At 40.8% G+C, this 14,312-nt stretch overlaps 1 protein-coding gene across 1 annotated transcript in view; it reads left to right on the plus strand.

The window, feature by feature from the left end:
• The window catches only part of ALG14 (ALG14, UDP-N-acetylglucosaminyltransferase subunit), a 155,527-nt gene that overhangs the window by 1,200 nt on the left and 140,015 nt on the right, over positions 1–14,312 (plus strand). The window contains exon 2 of the mRNA XM_006830939.1: positions 9,000–9,151. Within this exon, the coding sequence (XP_006831002.1) occupies positions 9,000–9,151 (152 nt within the window). The remainder of the gene's footprint in view (positions 1–8,999; positions 9,152–14,312) is intronic.

Raw genomic sequence — 14,312 nt, forward strand, 5'->3', positions numbered from 1 at the left:
GGTAGTGTGCTGTCAAGTCAGTTCCGATGCACAGCAACCCTGTATAGGGTTTCTGAGGCTGTAAATCTTTACGGGAGCAGAAAGCCTCATCTTTTTCCCACGGAACGGCTGGTGGTTTCCATCTACTGGCCTTGAGGTCTTGAGGTTAGCAGCCTGACTTGTAACCACTACCTTTAACATAATATACAATACAGTAATAACAATAATGTTTTGATGCCTGTGGTTCATAATCTGAGTCCTACCTATAGAATAATATTTATTGTATGACCAAATGTTCTAAACTTATATACAAGTATGATTCCTTATATGACTCACCACATTTTTTGAGCCCCAGGAGAGGCCAGACATTATAAATTCAAAACAGTCTATTAGTATTTGCCATGGAGTGCTGTATATTAGGTAGTGTGGAAGGTGTAGGGAGACAACAGTGAATAAAACAAAGTGTATACAAAATGTTGTGTTACCTTGAGTCAATTCTGACTCATAGCAACCCCATGTTACAGAGTAGAACTGCCCCACTGGGTCCTGTCCCCATTTTCCCACCTCCCCCTGGATTTTAGAATTGATGTATTTGAGTTACGGTGTCAGAGGAGAATACTGAAAGTGTCATGGGCTGCCAAGAATCAACAGATCTGTGTTGGAAGAAGTGCAGCCAGAGTGGTCCTTGGAGGCCAGGATGGCCAAACTTTGTCTCTCATACTTTGGACATACTGTAAAGAGGGACCAGGTCACTGGAGAAGGATATCATGTTTGGTAAGGTGGAAGGACAGAGAAAAAGAGAAGACCCCCAGCAAGATGGACTGGCAAAGTGGCAGCATCAGTAGGCTCAAGTGTGGCAACAATTGTGAGGTTGGTCCAGGACAGGATAGTTTTTCGTTCTGTTATACATAGGGTCTTTTTGAGTCAGTACCGACTCAGTGACATCTAACAACAACAATCTTTATAGGGAGTCCTAGTGTGGTGCTGTAGGATAAGAACTGGACTACAGAGTCGGGTTACACTGCAAGGTTGACAGTTCCGATTCAACCAGTTGCTCCTCAGAAACTCTATTAACAGAGTCGCTATGAGTCAGAACCGATTTGATGGCACTTAACAACAAAGCAACAGCTTTTACAGCAGCAGCTTGTCAAGTCGTTCCCTTAGGGAGCTGCTGGGTAGGTTGAACCACCACCCCTTTATTTAGCAGCTGAGTGCTTAACCGCTGCATCAGCAGGGCTCCTTGTGGAAAAAGTAACAATAGAAAAACAAATAAGTACCTGCCACCCTGGTGGCACTGTTGGTTAATGTGCAATCTTGCAAAGTTGTTTGGGTCACAGGGTCAGTGGTTCAAGCTCACCAGTTGCTCCTTGGAAACCCTGTGGGTTGCTATGGGTCGGAACCGACTCGATGGCACTTAGTAACAACAACACTGGTGTGACTTTGTAGGATAAGCACTGGACTGCTAATCACAAGGTTGGCAGATCAAACCCACTAGCCACTCCTCAGAAACCCCATAAAGGATCGCGATGAGTCAGAACCAACTCGGCAGCGTTTAGCAACCAACCAACAACACTAAGAAAATTTGAGAACTACAGACTCTATGGTCATCTTCAGGAAGGACACCATATTTTATTTGAACTTGAGACAGAAAGCTTCCAGGAAAAAAGTGATGACAGCTGAGAACCAAAAGATAACAGAGAATTAGCTAGACACATGGGAGCTGGGCTTTCAGGGCTGCAAGACTGTGAAAAGAAGGAAACAGTAGAAGTGAGAGAACATCATTGGGTAGAGAGCATTGTGGGAGGTAATTTGAGCTCAGATCCCGACAGGCCTTTTAAGTTCCGCTTCTCTTAGCTATTGCTGCCACTCTGCTGCTCCACACCTAGGGGTCAGGCCTCTGGGTTGACACGCCCCTGGAGTCAGATCATTTCTCTGCCACTTATTCAGCTAATTAGTTAACTTCTTGGAATTTTGTTTTATGCTGGCAAAATGCAATTGGGAGAGGTATGGCAATGTTTAACCAAGTGTGTGGCACATAGTAAGAATTTAGTAAGTGCTGACACGTGGTAAGCCTGGTAGCAAGTATTTTTAAGTGGTGACTGATCCCATAGAGTCTAAGCATTTATAAAGGTCATTTAGCCTGCATCGTCAGGAGAACGTTCTGATGGGTACAAGACTGAGGTAGGAAGACACATAGGAGCCTTTTAAATAATTCAGGTGACAGATGATGATGGCCTGAATAGGATAACAGCAGTGGGGATGGCGAGATTTAGGAGATAAAACCCATAGGACTCATGGGTTGAAAGTAGGACGAAGGAGGGACGCACTCAAAGATGATGTCCAGGTTTCTGGCTTGGTAAAGGGATGGATATTAGAGCCATTCACCTGTAGTATTAAATTTGGTGGTCTGGGAAGCAAAATTAAGGTGCCCTGCTGGGGCCCTGGTTAACTGCTTGGCTGCTAACTGAAAGATTGGCAGTTCAAACCCAGCAACCTCTCTGAGGGAGAAAAATGTGAAGTCTGTTTCTGTAAAGATCATAGCTTTGGAAACACTACGGGGTTGCTCGCTTCTCTTCTGCCCACTAGGGTCACTGAGCCAGAATTGACTTTGACAGTAATGGTTTTTGTTGTTGTTGTTGAACCAAAATTAATATTGAGAACTCATTTGGCATGTGGTGTTCTTAGTCATTCTGGGTAGGAAGGGATCAAGGGCCTCAATCATGTAAGTCAAAGAAAGACTTGTGGTCAGATAAACCGTTTTAATAGTTCATGCTCAAAATTTTGGAGGAGGATGAAGACATTTTCAGTGTTTGCCTTGATGACCAAGCAGTGTTTAATCTTTGGATACCATGTAGTATTATTAAGAGACCTCTCTGTTGGATACGCACTGGACTGTGAACTGCAAGGTGGGGAAATCAAACCCACCAGCTGTTAACACCGAGGGAGAAAGATGAGGCTTTCTGCGCCCTTAAGATTTACAGGCTCGGAAACCCTATACAGGGTCTCTGTGAGTCAGAGTTGGCTCAATAGCTGGGTTTTGGTTGTTTTGTTTATATTCAGAGAACATCTGTCAAAATGACTACTTTCTATGAAACACATGATCTCATTAGGCAAAGTTTGTATATAATACTGAACTCTTATTTATAAATTCATTCAATATTAGGAGTGCCTGCTTTTTTCTAGGCATCTGAGTAACGAACAAAAATTTCATACTCATAGTGCTTAATTTCTGGTATGGCAGGGGTTGTCATGGGGGTGGGGACGAAAAATAGACTATATGGTATGGCGCTGTGGGTTAATGTGCTGGACTGCAAGGTCGTTTGAACCACAGTGTCAGTGGTTCAAGCTCATCAGCTGGTCCTTGGAAACCCTATGCAGGGTCGCTATGAATCGGAACTGACTCGATGGCACTTAACAATAACAACGATAAGCAATATGAAGAAAAAAAAAAAAAAACTAGGGAGAGAGGTTGCATTTGTAACAGAGTTGTCTGTTCTAGAGGGGTGACAGATAAGGCAAGAATGCAGAGCTAGTAAGATGGGAATGCGTCTGCTTTGTTGGAAGAACAGCAAGGAGGACGAAGAAGCCTCAGCAAGTTAGCAAGAAGGAGATTAAACCAGAGAGCTAAGAGTGGATGGTAAGATTACAAGGATCCTTTTATTCCAAGTGAGATGGGAAGCCACTAGAAGGTTTTGAGCAGAGGTAAATAACTTGATCATTTTTCATAACAGGATCACACTTAATGGTATGTTGAGAATAGACTGAAAGGGAGGAGAGGTGAAGCCGACCAGGTGGCTATGGTGATGAAATCATGTGAAGGATTTTGGCAGCTTGCAGCAGAGGGTTAGAAAAGGAGGTGAAAAGCAAATGGATTCTAGTAAATATGCTCTAAGGTAAAGTTGAGAGGATTTCATTCCCAAAGAAGATACCTTACTACAAGTGTAAAGTAAAAGACAAAGTCCTTCATTTTAATAACTTCTGTTTAGCTACAAGGTTAAATTTTCAATGAATGTATTTAATGAGGGCTTCATGTTTTTTAAAGGACAGTTAAACCAGGTATAATCAAGATTTTAAAAATATATGAGTATACACAGCAATGCATACACCAATTCAACAATTTCTACTGTGAAATTCAGTGACATTGATTACAATTTTCAAGTTAAGCAACCATTCTCACCCTCCTTTTCTGAGATGTGTCTCTTCCATTACCATAAACTCACTGCCCTCTATGTTTTCTGTCTTATCTTTCAAGTTGCTTTTGTCATTTTGATCCCATGTAGCTAAGATCTTAGAAGAGCACAATGCTCAAGGTAGAAAGTCTTTACTAATTAAGTTAAACAATTGTTTGATTTTAAGAAGACTTCAGAAGATGCTTTTGGCTTAAGGCGTAAAGATGATCTAGGGCAATAGTTTCTGGGCTCTTCTAGCTTCCATGGTTCCAGAAAGTTGCATTAAAATTTGAAATTCTGTTTTACATTATCCCCTTCTTGATGAAGATTCTTCTGTAGATGACTTGATGAAAATGTTCAGCAATGGTGGTCAGTCATCATCTTGTTCTGGTCTCCTGGCAGAGGGGGCAGTTGTTTATGGAGACAGTCAGTCACATACTCTTATTTCCTCCTGCTATTCCTGACGCTCTTTTCTTCCTCTGTTGCTACAGGTTAATAGAGACCAGTTGCTGGCACAATGAAGTTTTTGTGACTGTTAGGTTTTATCCTTAATTATTCCAGCTGTGAAAACAAGTACCTACTTTGCAAACCACTGTACTTCTTCAAGGCTGTAAATAAAGATTCTAAAATGAATATAAATCAGATGTGTAAATTACTTGCCCTAGGCAAGAAGGTGGGTAGCAATTTATCTAAAGTATGGCTCTCATTCCTGAAACTTATTACTAACTGTACCCCACTTTTTGTTCTAAATCAAATTCCTCTCTAGAATCCAGAGAGAACCTCTTCCTTTTCTACTATAATAGAAACCCACCCAAATCCACTGCCATCATGTCAATGTCAAAGCGACCCTGTTTGGTGTTTGCAAGGCTATAAATCTTCATGAGAACAGAAAGCCTTATCTTACTCCTGTGGAGACTGATGAGTTTGAACTACCCTGTGATTAGCAGTACACTGGTTATCCTACAGTGCAACCAGGGTTCCTTATTATAAAACAGAAATTTTGAAATTTGACTACCATGTAATTTGTTTGATTATCTGTCTATATGTTCACTATCTCAGTTGACAGCTTTTATTGTAAACAACAATAAGGGAGATGGGGGTGGTGCTTTATAGATATAGGGAAAACAGCATGCCTGGAGACACTGGGAAGTTAACAAATAAGATGAAGTCAGAGATTAGTAAGGACAGTAACCTGGCCAGGGCAGAGAGATTGTGAAATGAAATTGAATATGGCATGGTCTGATGGGGCTCCTTGGTAAATTTAGAATGCTTTGCTTTCATTTAAGTGAGTTTTGTGGTACTGTGAGTTTATGTGCTGGGCTGCAAAGTTGTTTGAACAGCAAGGTTGGCCATTCAAGCTCACCAGACGCTCCTCAGAAACTCTCTACAGGGCTGCCCTGGGTCATAATTAATTCGAGGCACTTAACAACAACAAGTTAATCTTAATTTACCATTACTCTGTTCTTTGGCTTTTCTCCAGCAAGAAAACCTCTATAAGTACAGTTGATTTTTAAATTTATGCTTTTATTAAAAAAAAAAATTGTAGTAAACATAATGTAACAGAACATTTGCCATTTCAGCACTTTTCACATGTATAATTTTAGAGATTGCATGATTTCAAAAATTGAACATAGAACTCTTTGGTAAAGCTAATCTTTATTGCAGACCTGCATTGTGCCAAGAGCTCTGCTAGCAACAGAGGATGTAATTGTTGTTAAGTGCTATTGAGTTGCTTCCAACTCATAGCCATCCTGTATAGAGTTTCCAAGGAGCAACTGGTGGATTTGAACTGTCAACCTTGTGATTGACAGTCCAGTGCTGATCCTACAGCACCACACCAGCAGTCCAAGTGGTAAACAAAACTCTTTAAGAAGATTCAGCCCTGCTGGTGGAGATGGGGGATTTTAGGGGATGGGATGGCAAGATCGGAAACATGAATTCAAGAGATGATAGGAATACCAGGAAGAAGGGTGTGGATGACCAGGAAAATAGGAAAATCAAAATGGGAAATCAGTCACTGAGGGATTCTGTGCAAGGGAGAAATGAACACTGGCCAGCAGGGCTGAATCTTCTTAAAAGAGTTTTGTTTACCACTTGGACTTCTGGTGTAGTGCTATAGGATCAGCACTGGACTATCAACCACAAGGTTGACTGTAAGGAGCTCTGGTAGCGTAGTGGTTGTGTATCGGCCTGCTAACCTCAGGGTTAGCAGTTCAAAATTACCAGCTGTTCTGCAGGAGAACGATGAGGCTCTGCTCCCGTAAAGATTTACAGACTCGGAAACCCTGTACAGGGTTGTTATGAGTCAGAACCGACTCCACGGCACATAACCACCACCTCCACCCATGGTATCTCTAGCCCTGTCTGCCATTATCTTCACCTCTCAAGTCATCCCTCAGCCTTTACTTTACCTAGGATCTCCTCTACTCTTCTGCCATTAGTTTTTTTTATCATCATTTGATTACTCCCACATTTAAATTTTTCTTTTGCACACATTTTCTTTCATGTCATTGTTTGCAGTTCCTGCAGTGCAACATCTCCATCTTACTTCCTCACTTCATTTCCCACTTCCATTCTTCTTTCTTTCTAACCATCCTGAACTTTGTCCTTGGGTTAATGCTTCCTTTTTGATCTCAAATGGTTATCTGACAGTATGCATACCTCTTGTCTTAGTCTGGGTTCTCTAAAGAAACAAAACCAGTGAAACTTACATTGTTGTAGCTAAGTGCTGCTGAGTCAGTTCCGACTCATAGCAACCCTATATGCAGTTTCCAAGGAGCCGCTGGTGAGCTTGAACCACTGGCCTTGAAGTTCAACTGACCTTGCAGTCCAACCCATTAACCTGCCGCACTATATAGAGAGATTTATATCTAGGAAATGGCTCATACAGTTGTAGAGGTGGAAGAGTCCCCCAAGTCCATGGGTTTGTGTCAGCCTGGAGGATTCTGACTCATGTAGCTGCAGGGCTGATGAACCAAGATTGCCAGGTCGGATGGCAGGCAGGCATTTCTGGCAGGAAAGAAGGCAGGCTGTTGATGACTCCCAGGATCAGCAGGTAATAGAATGAGAAGATGAACCAGAATCAAGATTCAAACCCAGCAGAGAGCAAACGAGCTTTGCCTGAGTGTCCAATATGTTGGAAGCAATCCACACTCCTGAGGTAAAGTCCTTTCAATGGATTGACTTCTTATAGCAGACCTCATCTTAGAGTGGATTACATTATATTAGATCTCATCATGAGGGAATACTGTATCTCAACTGTCAAACCTCTGAGAATCCTGGCCCAGTCAAGTTGACACAAACCTTAACTATCACCCCCCCAACATTTTTATTCCCCCTTATTGTTGTTGTTGTTGTTGTTAAGTGTCATTGAGTAGGACCCAACTCATAACAGCCCTGTATGGGGCTTCTGAATAGCGGCTGATGAGTTTGAATTGATGACCTTGCTGTACAAACTGATACTGAGGTTGAGTGCTTATCCTATGGTGCCTTATAGACCTTTCTACTGTTCAGCTGAAAATTGAGCCTTGGGGGTGAGTTCAGACCAGAAAAGTGACGAAGGACCGTAGTCTTAAAGGTTCCACCAGTCTCCAACCAGTAAGCCCAGTAAGCATGGTCTTTTTAAAAATGATTTTGAGTTTTGTTCCACATTTTCTCCTACTCTATCTTGTTGTTGTTGTTAAGTGCCGTGGAGTCGGTTCTGACTCATAGCGACCCTGTACAGGGTTTCCAAGGCTGTAAATCTTTATGGGAGCAGAACGCCTCATTTCTCCCGCGGAACAGCTGGTAGTTTCAAACTGCTGACCTTGCGGTTCACAGCCCGATTCGTAACCACTATGCAGCGGTTCCCTTTCAGAGCAGTTGGTAAAGGTACCCAGGCACCATCTGACTCCTCTCGTCTTCGGGTCGAGGAGGCTTACGTTTGCATGGCCCATTAGTCCATTGGACTAATTGAACATTTCATTTTCTTTTTTGTGCTATCTCACATCCATATTTATATTCATGTGTGAACATACATGCACATATATGTGTGTGTTACATCCCCCACCAGACTTGTTAACAGGAGCTAATTTGAGAAAGATAGCTTTGTTCCTTCCTCAGCACCTACTGCTAATGCTGATTTTATTTTTTGTAACATTTATTATCCTCTCCACCCCCTATATGTAAGTACTATTGATACAAGGGCATAAACTAATATTTTCAAATGTTCCTTCTGTCTTCAGAAATGCACAATTTTAGTGTGTATGTGTTATGTGTGTTCCCAGAAAACATAACTTTGATATGAGATGGTCATATACATTTATATATATGTCCTCTGTAGGTTTTTTTTTTTTTTTTTTAATTTTTAATTTTTTATTGTGTGATAATTTACATGGGGGAACATTAGTTTTACATTCATTCTATCATACATCGTTTCATTGCCATAGTTACCATCCGTCCATGCATCATCACCCAACCAAAGGGTATATCCCGCAGGCCCCCCCCTCCCCCTGCGGTCCTCAGCACACAGCCCCCTTCCCTCCCTGGATCTCAAGTCCTCAGCCACTCCATCTCTCCATGTCATCCTCTCTGTCTCCATCTCAGGCCTCACTGCTTCTCTGGGTGGGGTCCCGATCTCCGCTTTTCTCCAGTGATGGTCCCAGGGGCCTTCGCTCCTAGACTGAAAGGTTAATCACTCCCCTCCTTGCTATAAAATATCCACCTTTACATTTCCAGTCCTAACAATCAATCCTGATAACAGTTATTCACCCCTGCATCACAAGAGACCCATCTGCATTTCTTTTCATCAGCCCTTCCTAGACAGGTTCAATATTAGGTTTCTTAATCTTAGACCTTCCAATATTTTTTCAGGTGGGCATACCACAGAAATCCTGAGACTGCTTGGGAACTTGTCAAATGCTTACTCTCCAAGGCATTATATCTTTGCTGATACTGATGAAATGAGTGCCCATAAAGTAAGATCCTTTGAACAAGATCGAACTGAAAGATACCCCAGTACCATGGTAAGTGATCATTGCTACTTCTAGAAAGTTACAACTTGTGCTTTATGTTCAGTTAGCTCTGAAATAACATCATGGCAGTTGAGTGAAAACCAGGCATTCCAATGCTTATTATTGATGAAATAGATTTTCCTTACTACAAAGTATAAGACTTTCTTAAAAATAAATCTGCGAATAAGAGGGGACTTCAAAAAGTTCGTGGAAAACATTCTGTTAGCTTTTAACTCCATTTTTCCACGAACTTTTTGAAGCTCCTTGTAAAAGATGGTTGCTTAATTGTTTTCTTTTATCCTTTTAGAGGAAACTGTTTTTTTAGTTAATTCCAGTTATGAAAGTTGTTATTTATAGTTACATACATGAAGTGTCCTACTTGTGTGTTTCCTGGGTCTTGTCAATGTATTGCATCTATCAGTAATTTATTTGTTAATGTAAAGTTCTTTGTCAGTGTTTTGCATTTATCAATAATTTGATTTGTCTATGACTGGAGTTTTTAATCTCCAAATCACATGCTTTTATATGTACTTCTCCACTCCCAGTTGCTCGTTTCATTTTAATATTGTAGTCTGAATTTATGGTTAAAAAACTTGGAACAATTTCATTATTAGCAAGGAAAGTAGCTATTCCTTATGTAAGTTGTGCCCTTCACCCCCGTCTCTGGGAACTTCTAAGGCTACGGTAGAAAACATCCTGACTACTAGTAGTTCAGGAGCGGATGTTGTTGTTAAGTGCCGTCGAGTCGGTTCTGTTTTCAGTGGCAGACTCTATAAAATGTAAAACTTGCAAGCTGCTAGTATGTTTCATCCTGTGGACAAATACATTCTCTAGATAGAGAGAAGAATAGAGTTAATACACAGGAAGAGACAGATGAGAAACCAGATGGTGAGTCCCTGATGTCAGTGGTTTCATAGACCCAGCTGTATCTGTTTGGTCCTGGCTTGGTGGTTCTTCTCTTCCTTAGAAATGAGAAAGCCCCACCACTACCACCTCTAGCACCACACTCACCCCTTTTGAAAGCTTTCTTGAGCTGAGTTTTGGTCACTTGGAAATAGGATCCATAACTAGCACATTGTTCAGATATATTCCTGGAAAATTCATGTCAGATTAGGTCAGTATATGATCTGCCTGCTATGGGTGAGTCTATCATTGCAGAATACATGACAATTTTTTTCTTTGTGAATCATGAGCCAACATGATTCCCATTTCTGGTTTAGGAAGCACTCTTCACAGTGAACTATGTCAGGAAAAGTCTATTTGAGATATAAAGTGTGAACAGAGAAAACAGTAGAGACTATTCAGTGTGCTTTGGAGTCCTGGTGTGGGACTGTAGGATAAGTACTAGACTGCTAACTGCAAAGTCCACAGTTGAAACCCATCAGTCACTCCACAAGAGGAAGATAAGACTTTCTGTTCCTATAAAGATATGCAGGTGCTGTAGATGGAACTGACTTGAAGGCAATGAACCTTTAGTTATTGTTTTTATAATTTAGTGTGCCAGTGATTAGTCTTTTCAGTAGCAATGAGACAGACAATAGTGAGACTATTGAGGATCAGAGACAGAAATAACTTAGCCAAGGTCTTGCTGATGTTTTGCAGAACCTACCTGAATGTGCATGCCTCAAAACCTGTGCTCTTTCTGCATGGCCTTTCTGCCTCTTGTGTGCATTTTTCTCCCCATTTTTCCTTATAATTTTCCTTTCCACCCAAGTTCACATGTGTCTGCCCTCCCACCAGTGACCCACCTTCCCCTCCCTGTCCATTCCTTGTGACCATCAAAGAATGTATTTTAGTGTGAAACCACTTTTTTTTTTTTTTACCTTTTTGCTGTAGTGGTATTATACATATTTGTCTTCGTGTGACTGACTTGCTTCAGTCACCTTAATCTATAGGATGGTTCTTGTCATAAGGTGTTTCACAGATACATTGTTATTTAATGTTGCATAGCTGGTAGCATAGTTGGTTATGAATCGGGCTGCTAATCTCAATGTCAGTAGTTTGAAACTACCAGCTGTTCCACAGGAGAAATGTGAGGCTTTCTGCTCCCATAAAGATGTACAGCCTAGGAAACCCTATGCACGGTCGCTATGGGTCAGAATCGACTCGATGGCACTTAACAACAATATTCCATTGAGTGTATGTATTAAAACTTATCCACTCTTCCAATGATGAGCTTTTGGGTGCTTTCATTATTTTGCTGTTGTAAGCAGTGCTGTAGTGAACATAGGTGTGCATATATGTATTGTGTCATCACTCATTTCTCTAGGATATGTATCAAGTAGAGGGATTGCTGGGTCAAATGGTATTTCTATTTCCAACTTTTTAAGGAAGCACCATTTTCCTTAGCGGTTGCATCATTTTACAGTTCCTCCAGCAGTGTAGGAGGTTTCCAGTCTTTCCACACCCTCACCAGCATTTGTTGTCCTCGGTATTTTTGAACTTTCCTATTAATGCTGGGGTGAGATGATACTGTGGTTTTGATTTACATCTCTCTAATGACTAATGATTGTGAGCAATTTCTTCATATGTTTGTTGGCTGCTTGAATGCCTTTTTAAAATTTTTTTAAATGATTTGTCTTTTTCTTGTTGGGATGTTAAAGTTTTCTTTAAATTTTAAAGATTAGTTGCTTGTCTAATAGATCATTGCAAAAATTTTTCCCATTCTGTGGGTTTACTATTATTCTTTTGGTGAAATCTTTAGATGCACATTGTTGTTGTTGTTGTCAGGTGCCATTGAGTCGGAACCGACTCTTAGAGACCCCATGTACAGCAGAACGAAACAATTTCTGATCCTGGGCCAACCTCACTACCGCCACCACACTCGATGCCATCAATGATGCCACCTGGCCGATCCATCTCATTGGGGGTCTTCCTCTTTTTCTCTGACCCTCCATCTTACCCAGCATGACATCCTTCTCCAGCGACTGTTCCCTCCGGACAATATGTCCAAAGTATGAGAGACGAAGTTTAGCCATCTTGGCCTCTGGCTGTACTTCTTCCAAAACAGATCTATTGGTTCTTTTGGCAGTCCATGACACTTTTAGTATTCTCCTCCAACACCACAATTCAAAGGCATCAATTCTTCTATGATCTTCCTTATTCACTGTCCAGCTTTCGCATCCATATGAGGTTAATCCTCAAGGTGATATCTTTGCTCTTCAACACTTTAAAAAGTTCCTGTGCAGCAGATTTGCCTAATGCAATACATCGTCTGATCTCTTGACTGCTGCTTCCGCAAATGTTGATAGTTGATCCAAGAAGAATGAAGTCCTTGACAACTTCAGTCTTTTCTCCGTTGATAAGAATGTTGTTTATTGGTCCATTGGTGAGGATTTTTGTTTTCTTGACATTGAGATGCAATCCATACCGAAGGCTGTGTTCCTTTATCTTCTTCAGTAAATGTTTCAAGTCCTCTTCACTTTCAGTGATCAAGGTTGTATCATCTGCATATCGCAGGTTGTTAACGAGTCTTCCTCCAATCCTGATGCCACGCTTTTCTTCATAGAACCCAGCTTCTCGTATTATTTGCTCAGCATACAGGTTGGATAAGTATGGTGAAAGAACGCAACCTTATCGCACACCTTTCCCAATTTTAAAACATTCAGTGTTCCCATGCTCTGTTCGAACAACTGCTTCTTGGTCCAGGTACAGATTACTCAGAAGTACAATTAAGTGTTCTGGAATACTCATACTTCGCAATGTTGTCCATAGCTTGTCATGATCCACACAATCGAAAGCCTTTGTGTAGTCAATAAAGCATAGGTAAACATTTTTCTGATATTCTCTGCTTTCAGCCAAGATGCACATTATTGTCTTATTTTTAGGAGATCCCAGTCATCTAGTTTGTCATCTCTGTTTGTGTATTTTCAGGAATGTTTAATAGTGTATTTATGCCATGTCTTAGGGTCCCTAAGTTTTTCCCTCTAGAGTCACTATGAGTTGAACTGACTTTGTAGCACTTAACAACAACAACATAGAACACTTAGACTACACACACATACAAAAGGGTAAGTTAAAAATACTGCTACATAATTAATGGAAACCTTTATTAAACAAAAATATCAAAATGTGAAGCTATTATTTCTCTACATATCCTCCAGTAGGTATTTACACTTCTGAAGGTGGTGTTTCCATCCTCTAGCCCTTCCCTGAAGAATTCTGTGCTCTTTGATTTGCATGACATCAAATTTTGGCATTCTCTGGGGATTGAGAACCATAGTCTCAAGGACACTATGGTCAATTGGCATAACCTAGTTCACAAAGACAATGTTTCACATTGGTAAGTAGCATCCAAGATCTTTAAAGTTTATGAACAGCCAACTAAGATGCAACTATTGGTCTCTCCATGTGAGGAAGAAAGAAGAGTGATGAGAATTGCAGAGGCTTGGACTCAGTCCAGTGGACTAAAGGAACGTATGAACATTGGTCTTCACAACTTTGAGATCAGAAGAACTCTGAAGCCAGGAGAACTCAACAGTGCCCAGCTACCAGTACCAACTGCTCTGAAAGGGGTAGTAGATAGGAGCGCCAACAACACTAGTAAAGTATGATCACCATGGAATTGGCCAATCATTCAAAATCAAAAGGGCAACATGGACCTAAGGACAAAGTTGAGAGGGAATGGGAAGGTTGGTGGAATGGAAATAGGAACTACAAAGAGGATGCGGGATAATTGTTGTTACATAGAGGGAATTACAGTCACTGAGATGAAACAAAGTGTATGATTTGTTGGATGTAAAATTGATGATCTTGTCTATAAACCTTCACTCAATTCACAATAAAAGTTTAAGAACAATTTTCTATTTTGGCATTCTTGAGGGACTCATATCATGTTCCTTTGAAAGGTTCTTTGAGTTTTGGGAGCAAAGATAAGTCTCAAGGAGCAAGATTGTGTTTGTAGGGTAGATGGGGTAAGATTTCCCAGTGAAATTCTTATAGGACAGACCTTGGTACCCTTAAAGAATAAGCAAGTGCATTGTTGTGATGGAAAAAGGTGCTTTGTTTCAACTTTGCTGGTCTTTTTTCTCACCAATGCAGTTTTCTATTTTCTTAAAACTTCTTCATAATAACCCCTATAATTGTCTTGTTATATTGTTTGAGAAAACGCTATCAAGAGTCTATCAAGATTACCCCTTGTTGTTGTTGTTGTTAAGTGCCGTCGAGTCAGTTC

The sequence above is a fragment of the Chrysochloris asiatica genome, unplaced genomic scaffold, assembly GCF_000296735.1.
Source record: "Chrysochloris asiatica unplaced genomic scaffold, ChrAsi1.0 scaffold00002, whole genome shotgun sequence".
In the NCBI taxonomy this organism is placed as follows: Eukaryota; Metazoa; Chordata; class Mammalia; order Afrosoricida; family Chrysochloridae; genus Chrysochloris; species Chrysochloris asiatica.